At 42.0% G+C, this 27,463-nt stretch overlaps 1 protein-coding gene across 1 annotated transcript in view; it reads left to right on the forward strand.

Annotated features, from left to right (window-relative positions):
* LOC114681846 (microphthalmia-associated transcription factor-like) overlaps positions 1–26,705 on the forward strand; it is an 81,488-nt gene extending 54,783 nt beyond the window's left edge. Inside the window, 11 exon segments of the mRNA XM_037202023.1 lie at positions 1,543–1,744; positions 1,747–1,766; positions 2,756–2,827; positions 4,768–4,863; positions 11,998–12,108; position 13,112; positions 14,312–14,368; positions 18,320–18,395; positions 21,886–22,033; positions 25,993–26,296; positions 26,299–26,705. Coding sequence (XP_037057918.1) covers positions 1,543–1,744; positions 1,747–1,766; positions 2,756–2,827; positions 4,768–4,863; positions 11,998–12,108; position 13,112; positions 14,312–14,368; positions 18,320–18,395; positions 21,886–22,033; positions 25,993–26,296; positions 26,299–26,390 — 1,179 coding nt within the window. The 3' untranslated portion in view covers positions 26,391–26,705.
* The last annotated feature ends 758 nt before the right edge of the window (positions 26,706–27,463 follow it).

Genomic DNA, 27,463 nt, shown 5'->3' on the forward strand with positions numbered 1-27,463 from the left:
TGATATCAATATTTAAGCCCAAACTAGTAGGAATTAAAAAAAAAAAAAAAAGTCCCCTGTGAGAGAACTGAGAGAACAGCTTTTTTTTTTTTTTTACACGCATAACTAATTAGCTTGGGTTATTATAAGCTGTGCTGCTGTGATAATGTTTCCGGCCGTGGCTCGGGATGCCTTGTTTATGGTGCCTTCTCTAGGCCAGTCGCTCTTCGAATGGGAATTACAGAAAGCAGAGGGAGGAGGACTAAGTAGTCTGGCCTGTCTCCTTGGTGTGGGGCCGCCGGAGACGTTGCTATGCTGGAAATGCTAGAGTACAGCACTACCAGGTGAGCTTGCGTTCTCCTCACCCCCGGGAGCCTGACGGGCAAGGGTAGAAACGGCTAATTCGTCTCTTTAATGTTATTTCACTTACTACCCTATTTGCAGTAAGAACCGATCTGCTCCTTTAATGCTGTTTCTTTTCTGATGCCCTAAGAAATAATTTAGTATAGTTTTAGACATAGGGAATCACCGTTGGATTTGTTTCCCTAGCAGGTGGCTGCATTCTCTCCACCAGCTCTTGTTTAGAGTGTATATAAGATCAAATTGTGTTTGTCAGTGAAAAGTAGCTTTAAGTGGAATTTGTTTATTTAAAAAAAAGCATTTCTAATTCCCTGTTGACGTCTATGGAAGAGGACAACAGATACCTTGTTGGCTCACAACTAGCCATGCCTTTAAAGACACGTACATGCAAGTGTTATGTATTTGAAGGTAGCTGTTTCAGGTAGGACTGCTTTTTTCATGAGCCTGTTCATGTTTAGAATACTGAATAATTACATTCTTGTATAAAAGGAATTAACCTATAAACTCCTTGATTTAAACAAGGCAATGTTTCCGATTATCTTCTATAACCATTTCATAGCTAAAGGCTTCTGTGTGTGTTTGTGTGTGTATGCATGTGTGTTTGTGTATCTGTGAGTGTATGTGTGTGGGTTGTAGGGGGGTTGGGTGTGTGTGTGTGTGCCTGTGTGTGTATCTGTGAGTGTATGTGTGTGTGTTTTTTTTTTGTGTGTGTGTGTGGTTTGGGGGTTGGGGTGTGTGTGCTTGTGTGTATGGAGGGTACGTGCATGCACATGTGCATGCACAGAAAGCTATTCTATTTGCCAAGGAAAGTGAGATAAACTGAATTGTACGTTTTCAAGTTTGTTATTTTGATTTTTACTAAATCCTTCCTGGTGTGTTGGGGGAGATTCTTGCCTCATAGATGCTTTCAATTTTAAATTAGCCATGACAAGAAGGGCACTAGGATTGAAGGAGATGTATTGTTAATTATGGAAGTCAATCAGGATAGTTATCTTCTCCTAAGAGTTCTAAATCCTATAAGTTAGATTCTCAACTCCAGTCCTTTCAAAATCCTTTAGCACAGTGCCCGGTACCTTTACAAGAGATTGACAATCTGTTCTGTTAGTGGACTGCTCAGTCTCACGGTGTATGTGCTACAGAAAGAGCTGTTTGCAACCCCAGAATAACACTGCTGTCTTCTCTTCCCTTCATGGCCATGCTCAGGTGCAGACCCACCTGGAAAACCCCACCAAGTACCACATACAGCAAGCCCAGAGGCACCAGGTAAAGCAGTACCTTTCTACCACATTAGCAAATAAACATGCCAGCCAAGTCCTGAGCTCGCCATGTCCAAACCAGCCTGGCGACCATGCCATGCCACCAGTGCCGGGGAGCAGCGCACCCAACAGCCCCATGGCTATGCTCACTCTTCCAACTGTGAAAAAGAGGTAATCACGTCTCCTCTTCTCCTCTGTTTCCTACGCTCCATTAACTGTCTCTGGATATTCCTCTCCCTCTCAGCGATGGACTGTCTTTCGTCCACCTGGTCATAGTCACTGGCCTCTGTCCCATATTTACTGGTGTGACCATTGACATTCCAGCCCCTTCACTAGCACTAGGTTACTGGTTTACTGTACACGGCAGGAGACCTGACTGGCTCTAAGCAGACCGTGGAGGTGAGGATGCGATGCTTCCTTAACTCCATCTCTTCCTCAGATGAGTGTTCTCTTCCTTTCTATGTTCTTCATTTGCGAAGCAGTGAAAATGCAGAGAGGAGAAGGGGAGGTGGAAAGGGAAAGCAAAAATAGAAAAGGTGTGGGGCAGGAGGCTCAGAAGCTCTGCCTGCTGTGAGTGTCTGGGGTATTATTTTTATTTTTCACGGAGTTGGAGAAAGAAAAAACATGGAACATGTATGGGTGGATTTAAACAGTATGGCACCTGAGGAAAAGCAAGGCTTACTGCAACACCCAGGTAGTTCCGTAAGGAATGTTTAAAAAAAGACTGGGTTGGAGACAAGACTCAAACTCTCAAGCTGATTTTGCATCAAAATTTGGAGCATAAAAAATACCAGGGGGCACTGCTGTGATGGGGTGCCTGTATTTCAAATTACGAGAATGTGTCTCATTTTAGTAGAGTTTTTATATATATTGAAGTGTTTTATGTGAGTTCAGAAGTGACTGTTATGTAACGTTTGGTTGATTTGAGTTTCTGGAGGACTAAGAAGTCTTTTCCTCTGCCCAAACCAAACACGTTTTCCACCTATCTGTCATATGCTTTGTCCCAAGTTCCCATCCATCGTTCTGTTCCTGGGAAAAATCTACGTGTTTGATAGCCCTGTCCATATCGTCAACCATGCCACTAGTAATGTGTTGTGGAAAAGGTATTTCCAAACCCACATCATGGGCTGTCTTGCTTGTGTTTCTGCAGGCGTTAATAGTTTGAAGAGCAGAGCAGGGCAGAGAGCGAGTGCCCAGGTATGAACGCGCACTCTCGAGCGTCGTGCATGCAGGTACTGAATGACTGCAGGCTGAGGATGTAACACTTATAATGAGAATCTATATTTGTGAATGATCACACCTCCTGATGACTTCAGGGCCTCTTTTCCCTCTCATTGATTTTTTTTAAATAGAAAAAGCTATGGACAGACCCATTTTCTTCATAGTAACTCATGAATGACCAAGTAACAACTAAGAAGATTAAATGTGTGTGCCTCTTAAGTTGCCTGCAGTCATAAGGAGAGGTTAACATACACCGATTGTTGTGAATAAAATGCATGGTGATTTAGTTAATTTGCATAAGTCACCAGCACGTGTTTGTGTAGCATTATACCGGCTTCTAAAACATATTCTTGAAACCAAGCTGTGTCGATCTCTTTGTTGCTTTTATGAATGGAACCTCCTGCTCCCATATATTATGAAGCTTTATTAAGTTAGTAATAGCTAATTAGCACTTCCCCAAGCAATTGAAGATCATTATGTAAATTCTATTTAGTGAATAAATGGCACCATTTATTTATGTATTTTATGTGCTTATTCAGATATACAAGAGAGAATATAATATAAGCCACAAAATATTTTTTGCTTTTTTACATGTAATAGAGTATAGAATGTTTTAATGATACATTAAGGACACTAATTTTCCTTCCTAAAACTAAAGTCAAAAATGTATAAGACAAGTTGTGTATAAGTCCTCAACCTATTTTCCTATTCACCAACTTAGTCCTAATGCCATCTATTACAAATAAATAAAGTTGGTATTCCTAGAAATGGAAACTAACACACTGTATGCTGGCATCTATTCCGATTTGACTATCGGTCATTCTTTAGCGAAATTACTTGGTAAGACATCTTTAGATGTTTCCTGCATTCCTAAAATCTCACCAGTCCCCATTGAGACAGTATACATTATTGTCCCCATTTGGGGACTTGTGCAGACTTTCGGAGACTTTGCCCTTTATTCAGGAAGAGGGGACAAGAAAATTTGAATGCAAGCCTCATGATGCTGGAGCCTCACCTCTTTAATGAGAGGAGTGAGCGCAGGAACACAGGAGTGCCCCGGCCTTTCTTAGATTTCACTGGGAACCGCGCAGCCAGCCCTGTTCAGACCCAGGCACCCAGACATCAGCCAGCTACCACACAGAAGGTGTTTACAAGGAAATGTTTCCACAGCCTCCGCCACTGCTGCAATGCACATGTAATCACTGTTGTTTATGATGCTAACTGATGTTTTGGTACTTCAGCAATAAAATTGATCTAGTGGGACTGTCAGCTCCACGACAGTAATGATAACCTCGTCCTGGTGCTCTCCTCCGGGAGCACCAGGCTCACTGGCAGCGGTACCAAGAGGTGCTTGCTTTACAAGTCACCCTACAGTCCTCGCAGGGCCAGCCAGTGGCCAGGGGGCCCCTGTGGAACTCAGGGGCTGAGGACCTGTTGTATTTGCCTTCTCCTAGGAGGCTGTGGGAGGGGAAGAGGGAAGTGGTGGCTTTCGTGAAAGGGGGGTTTCCTGGCTCATCTTTCCATGTAAAGGGCAAGCAGTCCAACACAGTGCTGGACACTTAGGTTAAATCACACCCTGGCTCTGCTTGCAGTGGGACTCTAATCAGCCTGCTGCTTATTATCTCACCTGGACAGCAGCTGCCCTGTTAGAGCCCCCTACCCCTCAGGGTGGTTATCCGAGTAAGTAATATACTGCAAGGAAATGTCCAAGCTCAGCTCTTGATGCCTAGTAATGGCTGAAACGTTAGCTCTCAGTGAAGTTTCTGTCACCCACTTGTGTCAGTGGGTTTCAGTAATATTTTGATTTTGGTGGGCTAAAAAACAATTACTTCTTAGACTAACTAAGGATCACTGTTGCTTTAGGTAAGAAATTACCAAAAAAGTCCTTCTGGGGTTGGCCTGCACCTGTTTCTCATTCCTGTCTCTCTTCTGTGGCTCTTTTTCTCTACAGATGGATGATGTAATTGATGATATCATCAGCCTGGAATCAAGTTATAATGAAGAAATCTTGGGCTTGATGGATCCAGCCTTGCAAATGGCAAATACGGTATTGATGGTCTTTTTGTTTTGTTTTCCGAGAAAATCTTAAGGTTGTTCTCTGTCCATTTCCTTTTCCCCAACTCAGTTTATTTTCACACAGACTCTCTGAGAACTTTAGTAGTAATAAAAATGGGAAAATATTTACAAGTAGGGAATTTTGACTTCAGAAGTTAAGAAGCTTGCTCAAGATTATCAGGAGCACTTTGATTAAGCTCTGGGTCCAGGAGTGCAAGTTCTCTTTGTTTCTCTATTTCAGTGCTGAGAGCTGAACGTAGGTCTCACAATTGCAGTCCCAGGGATCTGCCACTGATCCATATCCCCAGGTGTTCTCTCTCTAGCTCTCTCTCTCCCTGGGTACACGCATGCATGTGTTTATTTGCATGGGTCACATGTATACACAGGTGTATATGCAGTAATTGAGTGGGTCTGGAGTCTGATTTTCAAGAGGAAACTACCATTTCAAGGAGTATATGAATATATGTAACAGAGACTGAATGCTCAAAAAATGGTGACTTTTGCACTGTGTGAATTTTTGAACACAGTAAACATTGTTTCAAAAGATGCTAACTTCTATTATTAGTAAATGCTCTCAGGCAGGCACAAGATAGCCCCTGTTTAGTTAGCAACACAAAAATTCAGTTAGCTGAGTTTTCTTTTGTTTTTTAGTAGCGGAGCAATTTTTTTTTTTTTTTTTTTTTTTTTTTTTGGTTTTTCGAGACAGGGTTTCTCTGTGTAGCTTTGCGCCTTTCTGGGAACTCACTTGGTAGCCAGGCTGGCCTCAAACTCACAGAGATCCGCCTGCCTCTGCCTCCCGAGTGCTGGGATTAAAGGCGTGCACCACCACTGCCCGGCCTACGTAGCAATTTCTTTTTGATCTTGTCCAAGTTGGCTTTGAGGCTTTGAGTTCCCTGTGAAATGAGAATGTCCCCTGCCATCTCAAAACTTCTCCTGAAATATCCAGTGTCTCTTTCCAACCCACATCAAACTCAGTTTTGTAATTATTTTTGCATGTGTGAAGTGTGTGGCTATGTGTGTGTTCATGTGTGCCCTGGTACACCCACATGTGGTTTGTGTGCACACACGGAGGCCGAGGTTGGCACTGAGTGTCTCCCTCAGTTTCTCACTTCTTCATTTGCTGAGGCAAGGTTTTCTCACTGAACCTGGAGCTCACTGATTTGATTGGACTTGCCAGCCAGCTTGCCCTCGAGATCCTTCCTCTCAGCCCCCTGAACAGCTGCTGGATTTCAAGCTTGATCGCCACACACATGGCTTTTCACGTGGGTTGTAGGAACTCCCATAGTTATGTGTAGGTGGCAGGTGTTTCATCCACTGTGCCAACTCTCCAGCCCCTCACTCAGTGATTTTTGAAGATCTTCAATTCTGGTCAAGGCGCCTGCGCCAAGCTCCCCTAGGTCCTTTGACTGCCCTGGAACCCTTGCCTCTCGAGCTCTTAGGTCCAATTAGATGCACACTTTGTCAGTAGCCAGAATCCTAGGATAAACATGAACAAGACACTACATGGAGCTTCCACTAGGGAATTTACAATAGATCCAAAGACGTGGGCATATTCACAGTGGAGCTTCAATGGCATGGTCATCTCAAAAGGATTTTGCTGAGGAATTGGCCATTTTTCCAGGTAGATAAATACATACCTGGGCACACTCAAAAGGGCTGTGAAATGACTTATTTCATAATATCATCAATTTTTAAATAATTTTGGCAATGATGGGAACCTTTGAAGTCATTGGATCCAAACCAATACTCAGTACACCAACTTCCTCGTGCGTATTATTCAAATTCATACAAGATGTCGGAAACCCTGCTTCTTGGACACCTCAAATAAAGGGTATGTACCAGCTCTTGAAGGCAGCAGATAACCACAGTGGTTGGGAACTGGAGAAATCCAAGTTCAAATCCAAAGTGTGCTCTTACTCTGTGAGCTTGCCTGCTTTCCTACAGTCCTTTGTTTCCACATCTGGAAGAAAGGGGGAGCTATTCATTATCCCTAACTCATTTGCCTTCTTACCTGATAATGTATAATTAGCATTTAGCTTTGGAAATAGAAGCTGCTTTCAACTCCATTGTCTAAATTATTCCTTGTAATTTGTTACTTGCAAGATCAAATACTTTTGATAGTGTTGGTTTGGTCAGCTGATATTCCTTAAGGCTCAACAATGTGCCAAACTCCTTGTTAGAAAAACTTTACTTAATAATCATGGTGTGCCTCACAGTGAATTGCACATTAGCACTGGTCCCAGCTTGCTTCCAGCTAAACTGTACTTGGCAGTTCTTCTAAAGGCAGTTAATTATGACTCTACCCACTTCTATAGAATAGAACACATGCAGTGCCGTCTCTATCTACATTGACACTTGTAGGCGGAATTTTCCCATCCCATCCACCTGCTCCCAAATAACAGACACAGAGACTCAATATTAATTACAAATGCTTGGTCGATAGCTCAGGCGTGTTACTAGCTAACTCCTACACTTAAATTAACCCATATTTCTTATCAATGCTTTGCCACGTGGCTTGGTACCCTTTCTCGGCACTGTGTGCCCATCTTGTTCTCTTTGCATCTGCCTACAACTCTCTTACTCCACCCTTCTTCATCTCAGCATCCTCAGTTTGGTTGTCCTGCCTAACTTTATCCTGCCTTGCTATAGGCCAATCAGCTTCTTTATTAACCAATGAGAGAAATACATATTCACAGTGTACAGAAGGATTATTCCACAGCAGACACTGAGTCTTGTTCCTGAGAACTTTTCCCAAAGTTGACAGAGCATCTATCTACATGTATCCAGGGGACCTGGCCATAGCTAGTGGTAGAACACTTGCCTAGGATGTATAAGGCCCTAGGTTCAAGTCTCAGTTCAACAATAATGCATCCTGGGCAAGGTATAGGAACTGCAAAGGGAAGGTTTCTATCCTTGAGCTCATGACCTGGAAGGGGTAACCATGCCTCTCTGTAAGTGGAGCTGGACAGTTGAGGAGTAAAGTGACCAGAGAGCAATCTTCCACAGGAAGTGGTGAACTCATTCCCAGCCAGGGGATAGTGTCCTGAAGCTGCCCTCAGGATTCAGGGGCCATATTGCCATATTCACTTCTCATCTGTGTCATAGGCTAGAACAGGCACAGTGTCACCACGAGAGTGTCTTGCCCTGACATAACTCTCTGCAAGGAGAAAGACTGCCTTATGGAGATGTTAGAAACAGACTCTGAATGTAGGCTGGCTTTTATTTTTTTGCCGTGCTGGGTGTCAAACCCAGACCTCATGCATGCTGTACAAGTTATCCTACACTGAGCTGTAACCCGAGCCCTTGGGTTGGGTTACATACACTGTTGAGTGAGGCATTTGACTTCTCTGCCTCAGTTTCCTTGTCTGTAAAATGTTGTACTGATTGGGATTTTTGCATTGATGTGAGAACTTTAAAATTTCATCCACAAGAAGTAGCCTAACACAAATAGGCTCCCAGGCACAGTGGGGGCCACCACTGGTTCTTCATCCTCTTGGGTTCAGTTGTCCAAGTCGAATAACTAAGCAACTGCAACCTACTCCATTTGAACTTTTTCCCACCAGAGTTAAGGTTAATGTGAATGATTAGCAGTATGGGCATTTTTTTCCTGCTCATTTGATTCTTTGAGATGCCTTGTTTTAAGTTAACTACTTCTTTAAAAAAGTGGAAGGAACGCTTAGAGAGGGAGCTATCCTAAGGGAACTGAGGTCTAGAAATAACTGTTCCAAGGGCACAAGGCCTTCTTGTGCTCTCACAAACAAAGAATAAAAGTCTGTTTTCATGTCTTAACTGCACGATTGATATTCAGAGATAGAGATGGGGCCCATCCACAGAGAAAAACAGTAACATTTGACAGCGATCACTTACTTGGGAAATATTCCTTTTGGTGGTGAGAGGTGACAGTGCGCTCCATTCAGACCAGGGCAGAAGCAAAGGCAACAGCAGCCTCACCTTGTCCTCACCTGCACTGGTCAGAGCATGGCTCTCTGGGGCCACACTTCCCTCGTGTGTGGAAGTGAAATCTTGTCCAGCAGGTGAACGCTCTGGGTAGAAAAGCCCAGGAAAGATGCGACCAGCCAAATAAACATTCGTCTCTTCCTCTCTTAGTCCAGGACTGTTATTTTGACCCAGTTTTGACTTAACTGTGTTTAGGAGGGGATCTTTCTACCCCAGAAAGCGAACTACAGAATTTGTTTTTTGTTTTTTTTTCTTTTTCCTCTTCTTTTTTTTTTTCAAATTTGATTTTTTTTATTTTATGTGCATTGGTGTTTTGCCTGTGTGTATGTTTGTGTGAGGGTCCCCTGGAACTGAGTCAGAGACAGTTGTGAGCTGCCATGTGGGTGCTGGGAATTGAACCCAGGTCCTCTGAAGAGCAGTCAGTGCTCTTAACCAGTAAGCCATCTCTCCAGCCACCTCACCTCTTTTTTCTTCCCCTCCTCTCCATTCCTGTGTTTTTTCTCTTCTCTCTTCCCGTTCATTCCTTCCTTCCCCTTCCTTCCTCTTTTCTCTCTCTTCCTTTCCCCTTTTCTTCAATGAACAATCTTTGATGGCCTAGAGGCTTGCTTTCAGTTAGTTTATTTGGTTTTGTTTTTTTTTTTTAATCAGGATCTCATGTGGCCCCTGCTAGCCTTGAACTCCTGATCCTCCCTCCTTAACTTCTCAAAGGCTGGATCACAGATATGCGCCCCCATGCCTGTTTTTGAACTAGCTTTACCTAACACCTGTCTTTCCTTTGTTCCTAACTCATGATCGTCATCACCTCAGTGCATGTTTGTATCCACTTTGCGTGTGAGGACATAAAGCACACACGGTTTCTATTTCTAGAGCCACTGGATGAATCTTTCATCTCATTGTTTCTAATCTTTTAATTGTGTTCTCGGTTCATTAATGCTCAGGCATAAGTCCCTCAAAACTTGACTTGGTTTATTAATGTTCAGATGTTAACCCCCCCCCCCCAAAAAAAAAAAACACCGTTTGGACTTGGGAGATGATTTTAGCCTTCAGTTTCTAGTAGCTTTGTCAGTTTCATCTTTCTGGCCCTTTACAGTGCTCTCTGCAAACATGCTAATGCCTCCCACTTTGTGGTAAGTTGGACAAGAACAAAACCAAACACACAAAGAGCGTAGCTGACCCTGAGGTGACCTGTTTCTCAATAGAACCACTCGGAGCTATGACTGCTAATAATCAGAGTCACCTTTTATCAGAGCCTTGGCTGGAGGGCCTTGAAATGTGGCCAAAGGACATTTTAAATTAGCATGATGCTGTTCATTGGCACGTGTGCAGGGTGTGGGTGTGTATTTTATGTTTATGCAGATCTGTAAGTGCTGCCTTCAAGGCCTGCCCACCTGCCTGCCCTGCCCGTCCTGCCGGCCGGCCGCACAGCCTCACTGACACACCTATCAGCTTGTTTTATGTACAGCGCCCCCCAGCCCCATCTCTTTAGCCGGGGCTTTAGCTCAGGCCTGTACAGAGGCCAGCGGCCAACATCGGAAGCCTTCCTTAGCTACCCTACCTTAGTTTTTTGAGACATTGCGGTTCTAGACTGGCTGGCTGCTGGCAAGCTTCGGGCAGTCTTCTCTTTCCATTCCCACTTCAGCACCGGGTAAAAGACATGTGCCTAGATTCTATGTGGGTGTTGGGACTGCAAACTCGGGTCTTTATGCTTGAACGGCAAACATTTTCTCCACTGAGCCATCTCCCAACCCTCAGATCCAAAACACTTTTTAAAAATTTGGTTTTCCATCCATCGTCCATCCGTCCGCCATCCATCATCCATCCATCCATCCATCCATCCATCATCCATATATTTTATGTAGTGTATGTTGGTGGGTGTGACTAGAGCACACGTGTGGAGGTCAGAGGTCAGTTCTCTCTTCTTCGTCGTGTGCTTCCAGGGATTGAACTTAGGTTGTCAGGCTGGGCAAGCATCTTCACCCATTCAGGCAATTCACTGGCCCCCTAATCCAAAACTTTTTTAGTGTCAATCATCCACTCAAAACCTGAGTGGATGAGATAGGTCACAGTAAAGAAAGCTGTGGAACTAAAAAATTGGTATACATGTATAAGATATAAATGAAACATAAATAAAATCTGTGTTTGTCTCTGGATGTTGTACCCAAGATAAGTGTGCACTTAAACATTATAAAATCATAAAAAGGTTAAAAAAAAACTAACTTCTTTTCAAGCTTCTCAAGTAAAGGCAGTTCATCCTGTATAATGGGTCGCTCCATGTTTTAATTACACTTAGACCGTTTCTGAAATTCCTTGTCTAACGTATAGCAGAGAGCATATGATCAGGTAAGGGAGAGGCTAATTGGCCAAGTGTTGCCGATGCAGTTATCAAGGAATCCTTTGAAATCATCTGGAAATGCTAAGGGTTTGTGACAGGAGGAATAAGGCACAGCTAATGTGTAGGAAGTTTTCCAGGGCATAAGAAAACATAGTCTTCAACTAGCTTGAGGACATCCCTGTCCAACTGGGACATCATTGTCAACAAAAAATGAAAATGAATTTACTACTTTGCAGCATCCCAGGAGAACCTGAGGAGACAATACCACTCATAGTTAAGCTGGCATGGGTACACCTTTTCTAAGCTAGTATGGCTAAACTTTTCTTAGCAATGTAAATTCGTTATTAAAGTCTTTGGGCTCCCTCTTGTGGTTCTTTGAATAATTTCAACCTCAAGGAAGCCAGCTCTTTCTTTTGCCATAAGGACATCACTTTACAAAAAGGAAGCATTTGCCAGTTGCTTTTCTTTATAAAAGAAAGAGTGAAAAGTAGAGAGATGTGAAAGATGGGAGGAAGAAATCGTGCTTTGATGAAGTCGCACGGGAATCCTTTTTCACAGGAATAGCGGTGCCGATGTGACATCTGCCGCTTTTTGGTAGCAGGTAACACTTGCCTCTATGCTTAGAATGCGCCCACTAGACAACAGTCAGTGCGAGGCCATCCTTCTTCTCCCTATATACAGATTGTATAATTCTGCGTCAATGTGCATACTTTCCTGTTTTTAAGACACAGCACTTTATAGCAAAGAGTGTCCTTTACACAAAGCCTGGAATAGGCATGAGTTTTATTGGAAAAATTCATCAGCTCATTGCTTTTTTGTTTTTCTGTCTGTGTCTAGTTACCTGTCTCTGGAAACTTGATTGACCTGTACAGCAACCAAGGCCTGCCACCCCCGGGACCATTCAGCAACTCTTGTCCAGCCAACCTCCCCATAAAAAGGGAGCTCACAGTATGTACCTAGCATGTATGCTTCTTACCATGATACTCCCCTCTGTGCCTCATTGGACAGCATTATCAATGTAACAGCAATGTTTCCTGGCCCGGTGTGTGGTCCCTGAGTTGTGCAGTGATTTAACATGCAGTATTGAGATGTTAGAATGCCAGTTTCCAGTGTTGCTGAGTGCATTTGTCCATGACTGCCATGCCCTTTGGGTTGGGGGTGATAGTCAGTACTACCCCATAAAGTGCCTCTCCCCTACCCACTGTATATTTTGCTTGCCAAGCCCCTGAAGATGTGAGTTGGAGGACCCTGTTTTGAATTTTCCATTCAAGCCACATTTGGAATCTAGTGAAGAATTTATTTCTCACATCTTTAGATGCCTCCCGCTCTTTTTACTGTATCATGTGCAAGAGATTTATTATAGATGGAGAAATAAATCATAAAATGGAGCCATCAGAATGTTTGCTCTTGAGGCAAGTGTGAAATTACCTATTTTTGCCACTTTTGTTTGATGCTTTAGGGAAGGCATTTGACCAATAAAACATGACAGAAACTGTATTAGAACTGGCATTCTACCATGGTGAATTTTATGGTCCTTGCCCCAAATCCCTTTTTATTATTTAGTTCTTTGCCTCTTGCAGAATTGGGGGTGGGTGAGAATATGGCGTATGGATTTTTTGTAAAGATTCTTATCCTGTCCAAAGGCATTACTACAAATGCTGTTTCAGAAAATTTTAACATAAGAAAAACATTTTTAAAGAAAGTATTCATTGGGGTTTAAAGGTAATTTATTAATAAAAAAACTTTTCCGAGAGCAAAACCATTAAAAAAAAAATTCGTTAAGGAGCCTTGGAAGTAAAACCTTTTTATCCTTCTATGTGAGAAAAAGAGAGAGATTTGGATCTGAATTTAGGAGATTCTAATTTTAATTCTGTCTACATACATATGTGTACATGCATATGCAATTAGGAGTTTCATGATGACCGAGACTGTGTTGGAAAACAGGTCACAGGGTGACTTATTGTGGAATGAACTTCACAGAGTGGCTTTGCATAGACCAAGAAGGCTGTAATATAATTAAGTGATGTAACATTAATTAATCTACATTCTGTGCAGCCTCTGTTGGACTCTGTTGTGATGCAGGGTGACATGGGTGTTTACATTTTTGCTGTATACATGCAGTATAATGTGGTGAATAAATTTGCCTCAGAAGCTCTAAGTCTTGCTATTTTGTGGTAAAGTGCTACATCTTTAGCATACTATTTCAAATGTCACTTTTGAAAGAAAACTAACTTGGTATAGTAAGTCTTGGAATCAATAAACGGCACAATTTGATAGTTTTATTTGTTCCTTGCAAGGCAAAAAACAAAAACAAAAACAAAAAAAAAACAACAAAAAAAACCCTTGACACCAAGATATCACATAAGTTGCTATTCAAATACAACTTTTTAAATGTAGTTGTCACCAAATGCATCCATCCTTCCTGACTTACGTTTCCATAGATAAACAAGTAGAACATATATAGTACTCTTAAGTATCATGACATGATTCTGTTCTAGTAGATTCCGATAGAACCTGGCCTCACGTCATTCTCATGATCTAGTCAGAAGCCACAGAGAACAGATTCAGAAACATTGCCTCAGTTTTTATGTCATTGTGTTACAAAGTCGTAAAAGTACTGAAAAGTTACTTGTCCTGAAAACAATTCCAAATTCTAGAATATGCTCTCAAGGGCTGGAGAGATGGCTCCCTGTTTAAGAGCACCCACCTGGTGGCTCACAACCATTTGTTATTCAAGTCTCAGAGGACCTGATGCTCTCTACTGGCTTCCTTGGGCATTGCACACACATGATCTACACAGGCAAACACTTGGGCACATAAAATTAAAATAAGTAAATCTTAAAAATGATATGACATCAAATAGTTTCTATCGCTTTTATTCTTTTTAGTACTAAAATGTTGACTTGGTTTCTATGGCTTGCTGTTCACTTACTTCATCTGGTTGTAGAAACAAACTGAGCTTTGCAGAGACTTGATATATGTAGCATTAGAGGAAGTAGAAGTTATCATTTGAAAAGTGTTGTTTTCATTAGAGTTCAACAAGATAAGCTTCAAATGTTCAGAAGAGATGCTTTATGATTGACATTGTCCCTCAAACAGTTCCAGATTCTAATGACTTCATTCACGTGCACAGCGTGTATTTTCCCCACAGAGTCTGAAGCAAGAGCATTGGCTAAAGAGAGGCAAAAAAAGGACAATCATAACTTGAGTAAGTTTGCTTTGTTTACGTCCGTGGCATTTGACCTTAAAGTCCGTGTACTTCATGTATCAAAAAGTTGCTTCCATTAATTTCAGAGGAGAGTTAATTTCTGCAGTTGTTAAAGGTGCATTGAGAGTATTTCAGTGAGATTTTTATTTCATATCAAACATATATTTATGTATGTATGTGTGTATTCACACACACACTCACATAGTTTTTCTATTTTTGAAGAATTTCTACATATATTTGTGGTAGTAGGTGTGTGTGTATGTGTGTGTGTAGATGTGTGTGTGTTTATAAAGTGAGTCTTGATCTCTACATACCCAATTATAAGTACTGCTCACACTGAAACTTATTAGCAAAAGCAGATTTGGAGATCACTTTTTCCAATGAGATTTCAAAGTTAAAAACAGAAGACAAAAGAAAAGGAAAGAAACACATGTGACAGGAATAGTGGATGAATAGTCCCCAAATTTATGATGTTTATCTTTTTCTCCAAATATTGTGTAACAGTAGAATATTTTTATGCATCGGGTTTACTCTTCATTAAATCTTGAAGCCTTTTCCTGGAAAACTATGTCTACGCTACACAGTTAACAGAGACCATACAGTGAAAATAAAGATTGAGTGGGAAGTAGCATGGGGATTCTCCATTTACTTTTTTGCCTAAATTGATTTTTGAGAACATGAGTCATATATAGGAACCTTGCTTTTGATTTAGAAGAAAAAAGAAAAGAGAGGAGCAGCACTGTGCTCTAATCACCAGATATAAGTATTGCTTGTTTTCATTTAGACATTGTTTTCCCCAACTTTTCCCTGTGAGGTCAGGGGCACACACAGAGAATGAAAAGCATGGCGTAGCATGTTTTAATACGTCATGGCAGAGTGTCTATATTTTGCTGCTGCTTGCTGTTTATCTATTTATTTTTAGTTGAACAGTCTGGGCTAAGAGCTTGACGTTAATTTCTTCAATACTGCCACATAGTATTTATTCTACATTAGGAGTCGGTTCTCAGCCATCCCCATTGTGTTTTTGTATTGTTGCTAACTTCCTCAAATCCGTTGTCCTGGGAACATGGTATGTGGACCTCCTGTGCACACAGGGTTTCCTTCTCTGTTCTGAGTCCTGAGAAATGCCCTGGTGAAGCCCCATGCCCTGTGTACCTACTCACATCACTCCTGCTTTCCTCATTTTTTGAGTTCAGTTTGAGAAGGTTTTGTCATTTTTAAACTGAAGAGCTGAGCTTACAGCTTAAAAATTTACCCAGATTCCACATAATTTTACTCAAAGACAATCCTTTGCTTAAAACCCCCTAGAAATAAAATAGTGATGTGGTATCTGAAGGACCCATAACTGAGACCTAGGGAATGAAGTTGGATCCTGTCAAAAATGGTATTTGTGTTCGAGTCCTCACCAGGGCCTTCTTGTTCCAGGTTGTCAGTAAATTGCAAATGGGATCAGCTCTAAGTTGGAGAGCTGTAAAACAATTTTGAAGTCTTGTCTAACTCCCGGGAATTAATGCTCAGGGTCCTGTTGACCTTGACTCAGCCCTCTCTTTCTAGGACTTAGCTTATGAAAATACTTGCTGAAATGTGCAAATGAATGCCTTAATGTATTCAGTCATTCTTTCAGCCATTTCAAGTTATTGAGTGCCAGTTTGATACAAGGAACTTTTCTATAGGAGTGAATTGGACAAACAGGTTCCTACCAGTAGGCACATTCAGGTCAGATGTCAGGTGCCACATACTAATTACTGAGAGGAGCTAGAAGGCTAGCGATTGATATCACACCCCATTATGAAAGGAAGCACACAGGAGGGCTGCGCCTATTGGATGTGTGGGAACAGAGGACAAGATCTAGAAAACAGCCTGGCTGTGATAGTTGTGCCAGGCATGCAGATGCCGAGGAATATTAAGGGTTTCTTTAACCTTTACCTGAATACGCTGTAGGGTGTTTTTTAAAGGAGTTTTATAAAGTTATATCACTATTATAATAAATAGCTGAAGAGGAAACTCCTACATGAAAGGTAAATGTGGCATCTCCGAATGTTGACATGGAAGAGCCCAGAGGTGTGCAGGGCAGTGAAAAAAGGCAGGTATAGAATGTTTTAGTGTGACCCTACTGTGAAGATGCTTTTGTTATGCTTACGTGCCAGGCTCGTGTGGGTACTTGGAATGCAACAGTGAAAATTAATAGGTGAATAAGAAGTACTGGATTCAGAGTTCCCTGAGAAGATGAAACAGAGCCCAGTAAATACAGTATCATCATAGCCATGGGAGAGTGGGTCATTTTGAATAGGCTAACCTCGGAACTCATATGGGTAAATTTGAGTTGCTACTTACAGGAGGAAATGGCTCTTTAGGGATCTGGAGAAAGAGTGTTCTAGGCAAAGGGATTAACACGTGAGTGTGGCTAATGCGTGTCTGGCTTGGATGTGCCAGTAGCAGAGTCAGTGGGGACACAGCAGAAAGAACACAGACGAGTGGCCAAGGAAGATGCTGTCACACTGGACGAGGAGCAAAACGCGCTCTCAGCAGGGCAGGGCCCGCCGGATCCCTGTGGGATACCTCAAGGACTTGACTTTGCCTTGGATAAAATGGGAAGTGATGGGTGGGCTGGGGTTAAGGGTTGACATGGCCTCACTCAGGATTTTGCAGAATCCCTCCTCTGCTTAAAACTTATTTGGGATTTATTTGCTAGATTAGGTAAAATTAAAAACATTTATTATCTTACAAGGTCCTTGTCCCTTGAGAGTGATGGTCCTGGTGCACGCAGATTGCAGGATGGGGATACTCTCGGGATGCACAGCGTAGCTAAATGATGCGTGTTGTCCAGTATGGTGGTTACTTGCTATTTAATGCCTGAGCATCTGAATTATGGTTAGTTCAAATTGGGCTGCATTGGCCTTGGAGCTGGGTTGGTAAAACACTATTCCAGCACGTACAAGGCCCTGCGATTGATCCCCGGCATCACACAAAATATTTGGCTGAAGTGTAAAATATTTTAATTTCGAAAGCTTAATGTGAAGAAAAGAATGAGCACCTTCTAATTTAATTTTTTAGTATTTATTACCTGCCAAAATGATAATGGTTTATAGAGGGATTTAATGAAATATTAAAGTTAATTAATTTTTTTTAACTAGTTTAACATAGCCACTAAGGAGTCTAAAATTACATAATGTAACTTGTGTATTTATTTTTGTCGGGAGTTTTTGTATATCTCATGAGCAAAAAAAACATTTTGCTATTTTTTTTTTTTTTTTTTTTTTTTTGGTTTTTCGAGACAGGGTTTCTCTGTGTAGCTTTGCGCCTTTCCTGGAACTCACTTGGTAGCCAGGCTGGCCTCGAACTCACAGAGATCTGCCTGCCTCTGCCTCCCGAGTGCTGGGATTAAAGGCGTGTGCCACCACCGCCCGGCACATTTTGCTATTTTAAATGCTAAAAGAAACCAAAATCAGAGTGATATCTTGTGATCAGTAAAAATTATGTAAAATTCAAATTTCACCATTAAAAGTAAGTCTGCTGCTGTGTGTAAGAGCAGGTGTGTGCTGCCCACTTATGGTAAATTGGTGTTGCTGTATTTTTAATTGTGTCATTACAGATCTGCGCACATTTTGGCAGTAAAAATTTGCTTTCTCTTTAGTTAAACAAGCACAGTGCAGATCTGTCCAATTTTGACGTGTGGCTGAGGATGCAGCCCAGATGTTCAGGTTATACAGAGTTGAGTGGGAAATTGCCTATCTAAGAGCTTTATAAATGAGCGCACTCTGAAGGCAGCTCGTTTCCTCTTAAAGTTCATTACCTCTAGTACCCCAAAGTAAGATAAGCACAGCGGAAGTGGGTTCGAGTTTACATTGTCCTGACTGGTGCAGTCAGAGTGCACATGCCTTTAATGAGATGTGCTGAACGCGCGTGTGCCACTGCTACTAATGACCCTTTCCCATGCTCTTTTTCTTGAAGTTGAACGAAGAAGAAGATTTAACATAAATGACCGCATTAAAGAACTAGGTACTTTGATTCCCAAGTCAAATGATCCGTGAGTACAATTGCATGTTAATCTGCATCATATATATTTTCACACCTTTCCGTTTTCTCCTATGTTGCAAAATGCTCTCTTAGAGAAATTAAAGAACTCTCCCCTTGCCTCTGCTTCCTTTTCTAAGTATTTCCTTTGGTTTATTTCCCCAAACTAAAATTTCTAGAGAAATGAACTGAATTGTAACAAAGGGATATCAGAGCTGAGACAGTTAGCTTTCAGGGTGAGGAATGGGACGTATGGGAATCTGAAAACTCAGCAGAAAATTTTGAACCTGGGGCATGGGGGGGGGGGCATCTTTAATGGTCATGCATACAAGATCCCAGTAGCTGTTAAGGCAAGGTGTGTGCCGTGTATGAATCTCCACTATGTAGCATCTCTAAATGGACACTGGTGTGCAGATACTGGAAATGTCATGTTCAAAGATACTGGAAAGACAAAAGGTCAATTTTTTTTTTAATGAAAACTTGCATATTCTTTGTGTGTTTTACCAATCTAGGGGAAAAAAAGCAATGGTTAATCCTCTTATGAACTACAAGTCAGCTGATCTGTAGTTCAGCCTTTGGTCTTCCCCCACCTCCTCTCCGGGAGATAACAGTTAACAGATAATTTTCAAGTCTTTCCTACCCGTTATCTGCCACGTCAGCACACTGGTCAACAAATATACAATTTTTATCCATTAGAAATTGGCCCATTTGAGGTAAAGGGCTGGGGGAGGTATATATTTTAATGGCCCCCACAGGCATTCTACGAAATTAGCCTTTGAATATGACCTTTTAGCTATCTAATAAAAAGTAAAGATGCAATCAAGCATTATTCATGCAAGGCTTATTAAATTCACGATTCACATTATTGTCGGGGAATTTGTAGCAAAATAAAATAAAACCATTACCTATTGTGAGGTGGTTTTGATGAATGTGCGCAGTTTCTGTCTTCTAACACTTTGCTTTCCCAGGCTTCAAGGAGAGGCATTTTCAAACTGGAAGCATCCAGCTTCTCAGTTGTGCAGCACAAAATTTATCCTCCTAAAGGCTGTGACCTTCATTTCCTATAGTCAGTCTTGCATGATAGTTGAAATTGAATTCCCATTTCCTGTTCTTTATCAGCTTTCCATTTTTTAGCATATTCTTTTTGAATTGTAAGCGTGCAAATCTCTTCAGCAACAGATTATGAAATTCTGGGGCCCTGGTGTAAGCCTGGATTTGCATGTCTCCTCCATTGTGGTAGAATGCTTACATGTTTGTAGCCTGAGCCGATAGGGAGCTTGCATGGTTGACACTGTCTTCAGATAAACAGACTGTAACATGGATAGTGGTTTTCCGAAACCAGGTTTCTAGAGTGTGCTTGGAACTGAAACAGAGACAGACTTTGCTTGATTAGTGTCCCAGCACATGCCCACTCCTCCCTCAAACAAGTAAGCTTTGGTTGATTTTATATATTTGGGAAACATATATACTTGTACATGGAAAAGCGTCCCTTTAATTACCAAAACCAATATTTGAATCCTTTTAAGCCAAGAACCATAATTGATTGAGACTCATAAGGAAGTATACCCCAGATAACTGATAGATATGCTTCTTGGGAACTGAGTGGCCAAAGGCTTGACTTGAAAAGCCCGGCTCTGACTTTTCACCTTGGTGGTCTGTATCAGGCAGCATCCATTACAGTTGTGTTTCTGCTGGCTGCTGCAGCTTTTGATGCTTTGATTTTTAGCCTTGAGAATTGGTCCTGTGTTCACTCTGGGTATCTTGGGACACCTCTGGATTGCCCATTTTTGGTGTTCAGACACTGGAGACCTACCCTAGGGACTTCTGGGAGCTGTGACTATCCTCTTTGGAGAAAGCCTGTTTTTTTTTTTTTTTTTCTCAGCCAACCCATGTAAGGATCAGTTACTAGGTGGCTTGTTTTAATGGCCTGTCACTCATCTATTCCATGTGATGCTTCTGATCTGTTCTTAGTAGCTATAGGTCATGGGTTGATGGTTCTATTTACATCAACTAGATTTTCATTTTATCATCCTCATTGTCATCACTGTGTTGAAGTTATCTACAAGGAAAGATTGGAAAGATTACTTCCATAATAAATAGAGTTCATTCTTCATTGTTTGTTCTGGAGAACTCTTAAGATTTTTAGGGTGACTTTGTCCTAGTTGGCTTTTCATTGCTGTGGTAAAACACTGACCAAAAGCATCTTGGAAAGGAAGGGTTTTGTTTAGATTTCATGTTCCAATCATAGTCCATTACTGAAGGAACTCAAGGCAGAAATCTGGAAGCAGGAACTGAAGCAGAGGCATATCGGAAATGCTGCCTACTGGCTTGCTCTGCTTAACTTGCTCGACCTGTTTTCTACATTTCCCAGGACCACCTTGATAGAGATGTCACACAATAGTCTGGGCCCTCCCACATCCGTCATTAATCAAGAAACGCCCCCACAGACTTGTTGTCTGCAGGCCAATCTGATGGAGGCATTTTCTCAGTTGATATTTCCTCTTCCCAGACAGCCTAGCTCATGTTGAGTTGACAAAGATCTAAGCAGCGTGGCTTTTGTCCACATTTCACTGATGATGATAATTTTCTTACACGTGTACACTGAGCTACAGTGATGAACTGAAAGTCACACCTGTTGGCAGCTGTTGAGATTGGGATTCCAGGGCAGCATCTCACTGGGTATCAAACCATGGCAGTGCAGTTACTGTGCTGATACAGCCCCTGTTCCAGTATTGACTAGTGTTCTCAAGCTCATACAAAGTATCTCCTTTGATTCCAATTATGCACAAACAAGGCTGCTTATTCCTACACATGTAGTGTCATCATTTTGCAGATGAGAAAAATGGGTACAGAGAAAGGTTAGATGACAGATAGCCCATGATCATTATGGTGGAAATTCAAGAGTGAGCCAGGCAGTGGTGGTGCATGCCTTTAATCCCATTACTCAGAAGGCAGAGGCAGAAGGATCTCTGTGAGTTAGAGGCTAGCCTGGTCTACAGAGAAGTTCTAGAACAGCCAAGGCTACACAGAAAAACCCTGTCTTGAGAAAACAAAACAAATAAACCAAAAATCCAAGAGTGGCATTTTCACCCACGGACAAGTGGTGGGATTTCACAGGACTTGTTCTTATCATGTCCCAGTGAGTAAATCTTTTTGGTCTCAGATATATGCAACTATTGAGGGCAGTTTACAAATAAGATTTGGTAACCACACAGCACACATGAATTAAATAACCGATTTCATCTAGTGAGACATACGTGATCTAGATGGAATTGTACTGTACAGGTTTCAACATCTGCACAATGTGTCTACCTTATAAAAGGAATACATCTGGAGAAAGTAAGATGATACACACCAGATGGGTGGCCAGTGGCCAGTCAGTGGTGAGTACTCAATGAGTACTAGCCATTACTTATGTACAATTACTATTCCAGATAGACATTGAATGCTGATTTTCTTTGAACCCCAGTTCCTAAAAGGGTCCATTGTCCTCCTCATCACAGGGACATGCGGTGGAACAAGGGAACCATTCTAAAGGCCTCTGTGGACTACATCCGAAAGTTGCAACGGGAACAGCAACGTGCAAAGGACCTTGAAAACCGGCAGAAGAAGCTGGAACACGCTAACCGGCATCTGCTGCTCAGAGTACAGGTATCTGCCCTGTGCTATGTAAAGTGATTTCAGGACAAGAGGAAGGAGAATGTAGTGAGTCCTGAAGGAGCTGGAGACACAGTCTTGGTATTTGTGAATTTACCTACTGGTAAAACATTGTTGGTAACTCAAAATTAATGCTAATGCCACTTTCACAGTCGCTCCTGGGCATGTGCAGAGTGTCAAATCCGAGTTGCCTGCAGTCTCTTTTCCAGAAGGCTGAGCCCACGCAGGTCCAGGGCTTTTTGTAGCAGTCCTCTGAGTTACAGCCTAAGTGTCTTGTCTCCACAGTGTTTGTGAGTTTTGTTGGGGATTTTTCATCTTACCGTGGCCCCAAGCCCAAGCATCATTAGAAACGTGTATGCTTCCTAAGGCCAAGAAGGTTACGATGTGCTGTCTGGGTATCAGACAAGCTTCACCCAGCCAGTCGTTAGTACTCCTGGATGGTGTTCAGTGTGAATGAATCTGCATTGCATTCTCCTTGAGGGTGGGCATCATGAACATTGAACACCCATCTTCCCAGGACTCCCCAACACTTCACATTTCCCCCAAGATAACACATTTGCTGTGGCTGCAGTGATCCTCAGTCACGGAGCCAGGAGGAAGAAGGTAGCAGTCCCCTAGGGCTGGCCTTTATAATCCAGAAGGCTAAATAGAGGCTAGATGTAACTTGAACATCTTTCTCCCGCCTCCCCTCCTCTAATTTGTTATTTGTTTTAACTTTACATCTCTTCTATAAAACCGCCTCAGGTATTTACGTATCTGGTGCTTGGGTACCTATTTATAAAGGGAGCTTATGATACTCCCTTGTTAAATTATTAAAATATAGTAAGTTTTCCCAAAGAGAAGCTCAGTTTGGTTTTGTGTTCAGGTTCCAAGCTTGCATATTCATATTAAATATGAATGTTGTGAAATATGGACCTTGGCAATTCCATGGCAGTGTCATCTCAGCCTTCTCCTGCTGATCCTGAGGCTGGCTTTACCACTTTTGCCTGTCAGGGAAAATCATTAATTAGGCAAGCTCTACAGTACCACAAAGCCTTAGAGCTCTGCATGAGATTTAACACCTCATTTAGAACTGAAGTAACTGTTTTAATCTGTTGATAAACTTTTTAGTTAAACAACAAAGGAGTACAGTATGATGTTTGCGTCTCCCTGAGGTAACAAGCAAATTTATTTGCTTGTTTTTTGAAAAGACGAGCTGCACTCCAGTTCTTCATGGCGGTGTAGTTTCAAGGGCCTGGGTTTTCGGCCAAGGCCTGGGGGCCTTCCCTTCATTTTCAGTCCAAGTGATGCATGCTGAAATCTTCATGGAAGAAAGAGCAGCGAGCCTTATTATCAGGAGAATTGTTTTCTTAGATAGCCAGGGCTTCAGCATGATGCCTAGAGAGGCTTGTTTCCAGAGCTGGTCTGAAGGAGCAGGCAGACACTCATGTGGATGCCATACTCAGGCGTCCTCATTCATACTGCTTCCAGAGTAGGAGCTCACAGATCCGACAGTTTTAACACAGACCAACCATAGCTTTGCCCACACATGTGGGCCAAGCTGAGAGGCCATGTCATGTGCCAAGTCCCTTTGCTCTCTCTCATGAATTGAAAGGACACACTTCCCATCTCCACTTTATTTTGTCACAAATTTAGGACAGCATTCACATGTGGAAGAAGAATTGGGGGTCCCTGCTGTTCACTTTAGGAATATGTAAGAGGGGAGCATGGATTGAAGGCGTCTTGAAGTGAGGTCTGAGAAGTGACCGACTAACACAGTGTGTCAGTCGGCTAGTGCCGCTGTGCAGAAGGCCACTGAGCAGGGGAGGTTAAGTAGCAGGCATTAGCTTGCTCACTGTTTTGGAGGATGTCAGAGATCAACCGTGCTAGCAGGATTGGTTTCATTTTATCTTAACCTCCTCTCCGAAGATCCTGTGTGCCGATCTTCGCACAGTTTGAGGAACTAGAGTTAGGACTTAAGTGTATGTATTTAGAAGCAAGGTTCAGCCCATTGTAAGAAAACACAGCTCATTATAAGAGATCAGTCATGTTATAGATGAGAACTTTCCCGCTGAATTCAAAAATAAAGGTTTCCCTTTGCCAGGGTGAGATGGGTTAGATTTCACCAAGCTCTGGTGGCTTGTATGGAACATGGAGAGTGTTTACTTCATGGCACCATTGGTGTCTTAGTAACCAGAACCCAGAAGAAATAGCTACTGTTTCTGTTACACCAAACAGTTGAGTACTTACATCTTACCAGCTTGGTAACAATTTGAAGGAAATGCAAAACTAAAAACAAGCATGTTGTTTGATTTTTTTAGTGGTTACTAATACATAGTGTTTCTAGAGATTGTCCAATTCATGGAAACCTTGGGTTAGATGGTAAGCCACCCTTGCCTCCATCCCATGTCAGTGCTCCTGAAGTCCTTGTCACTCCAGCCTCTCCAGAAACCTATGTGGAAGTGCCATGAGGCCTCCAAGAAGTGTGTATGTGCAGGCTCACCCTGAAAGTGGGAACTGCTGAAACTGAGGACTGAAATGTGGGTAGCACACTTGCCTGAAACTGGGGACTGAAAATGATGGAGCACACTCACACTGAAAATGGGGATTGAAAAGTTTGTGGCACACTTACGCCAAAACTGGGCACTGAAAAGTGTGTAACACCCTTGTGCTAAATCAGGCTACCACCTGGGATTTGGGTAGTTGTTGAGAGAGTGCCACCATTTTCCTTGAAATCTTAAGCTATCTCCCAAGCAGTTTATATGCCCTTGTTTTACTATTTTACTCGGTATTATATTTCTGTTAGTTCTCATTTTACCCTTTATTAACATATCTGCCTTTTACAAAAAGATGAGTTTCCTTCTAACGTTTTTCATACATGTGAATCATAGACCATCCATTACCTCTCTTGTCCCACCCAGGTGCCTTCCACTGGCACTTCTTTATCCCTCTGGAGTGCCCCTTCTACCCGTGTCTTATGCATACACATAAACTTTAAGAAACCCAGATTCTACCTTGAGAGAAAACACAGTCTGGCTTATTGTATTTCTCTCAGTGATCTCCATGTGCATTCATTTTCCCGAAAATGATTTCGGTGTTTCTTCAGAGCCGAATAAAGCTCTATTGTGTAGGTGTATCACATCTTCTTTATCGGTTCACGTAGGCTGACCGCATCTTGGCCATTGTAAGCAGCACAGCAATAAACATGGCTGCGCAAGTATCTATGTTGTGCTGATTAGAGTCCTTCAGGAACGTGCCCCAGGGTGTGATGCGGGCCATGGGGTAGTTCTGTTTTAGTTCTCCACATTGACTGCTACAGTAGCTGCGTCAGTTTACATCCCCACCAGCAATGTGTAAGGATTCCTGTCTCCCCACACCTTTGCCAGCATTTGCTGTAGGTGGGTTTTTTTTGTTTTGTTTTGTTTTGTTTTTGACTATGGCCAGTCTGACCTGGGTGGGTAGCTTTGTTTTAATCCTTAATATCTGCAAGAGAGTGATTCTATTTGTAATTCATAATAAAATACATAATACCATCTAAAAGGATTTTTTCTATACAACAAATGCCACCTGTCCTGTTATTTTGGGAAGTGCAGAATTTGTTATTTAAAAGCAGCAACCTTTAATAATTTATAACAAGTTGTCCCTAGGTTCTGATTTTTTAAAAATAGAAAATAGACTTCAATTATTAAAAGCAGTCTCAGAGCCGTACAGTACAATAGAATGCAAACCCCAGACAGCTCTAACACATCACCTGACCATGGGGTCCCGCTGATCATCAACATGGGCACCACAGTGGCCCCTTTGTTAGAGCTGGCTTCTCCTTCCCTCCAAAGCCTTGGGTAGGGACACTCACGGTAATGCATATTCCATGGATTTGGACAACTGCGCATAACACCACCTGCACAGCTTCAGTGCAGTGGAAGTTGGCCGTGCACATGCGCCTACTTAACTGTCCGACTTTGACCTTTCTGCAGGAGCTTGAGATGCAGGCTAGAGCACATGGACTTTCCCTTATCCCATCCACTGGTCTCTGCTCACCGGATCTGGTGAACCGCATCATCAAGCAAGAGCCGGTCCTTGAGAACTGCAGCCAGGAACTTGTCCAGCACCAGGCAGACCTGACGTGTACAACGACCCTGGATCTCACGGACGGTACCATCACCTTCACACAACCTTGGCACATGCCGGAGAGCAGCCCGGCCTATAGCATCCCCAGGAAGATGGGCTCCAACTTGGAAGACATCCTGATGGACGATGCCTCTTCGCCGGTTGGCATCACCGACCGCTGCTGTCGTCAGTGTCCCCAGGAGCTTCCAAAACGAGCAGTCGGAGGAGCAGTATGAGTGCAGAAGAAACGGAGCATGCGTGTTAGCGAGCTCACCCTGCTCTGTGCTGCCTCTGCGCAAACTGCTTCCTCTCTTCTTCAGTAGACTCCAAAACTTACCTGAAGAGGTTTTCTTGATAATTTTCCTTTAATATGAATTTTTCATGCTTTATCAGTAGCCCAGGATATATTTTATTTTTAGAATTTTTGTGAGCCAGACTTGTATATTCTATTTTACAACTACAAAGGCCTCCAAAGTATTGTACCATCAGCGTGCAGTATCTGTGAACTGATTTCTCGAAGTGTGAGCTTTCTGAGCAAGGGGACATTTGCTTCAGAGAAGTGTCTGTCCATTTTCATTCAGGGGAAACTAAACTTGGTGTGAGCTTTGTCTGTCTGTGACCTCCTTGGAAACTAACATGTAAAGTTTAATTACATGAATGTAAAGAAACCAAAAGAAGAAAACGAAGATGATGATGATGAAAAAAAGTGGAAAAGACATCCAAGCCCTCTCCACATCATAAATGCATTGATTCCCTGGTACTTTAAAGACATAGGGCCTCCCAGCATCTTTGTACTGAAAACTACTCAAAGGAAGATACATTACATAAAGACAAATATATCGGTCAATTTCATGAGGATTGTCTGGTTAGAAAATGTAACTTATGCTAACCCAAACTGAAGGGAGATATTAGACCAAGACATGAAACATAGGACCTAACCTTTCTGGCTTTTATTGGGCGCAGTTACAGTTTTCCTCATAAATAAGTGTGATTCGATTTTTCATAAGATGTGTTTTATTTTGAAATGAAAATGAATGTCCTCTCTGAGAAAAATATCAAGGAGCACCGGAAGTTTGCTTCATTTTTCTTTTTCATTTTTGCTTTTGATAAGACAGCCGAACTGGGCACATTTCTAATTGGCTTTACTATTTTATTTTTAAATTATGTTTTAGTCATTTTGATGGTATAGATTCTTTATTATCATCATTTTTTTCAATGTTTGTATTAATTGTAAGAATATGCATCTGAAATGGTGAGTTTTCAATATTTTTACAACTCACTGATAGTTCTCGGCATTCTTTGTACACCCATGAAAGACTACTTTTACGCAAGTCTTGT

This window comes from Peromyscus leucopus, unplaced genomic scaffold (assembly GCF_004664715.2).
Source record: "Peromyscus leucopus breed LL Stock unplaced genomic scaffold, UCI_PerLeu_2.1 scaffold_92, whole genome shotgun sequence".
NCBI classification, from domain to species: domain Eukaryota; kingdom Metazoa; phylum Chordata; class Mammalia; order Rodentia; family Cricetidae; genus Peromyscus; species Peromyscus leucopus.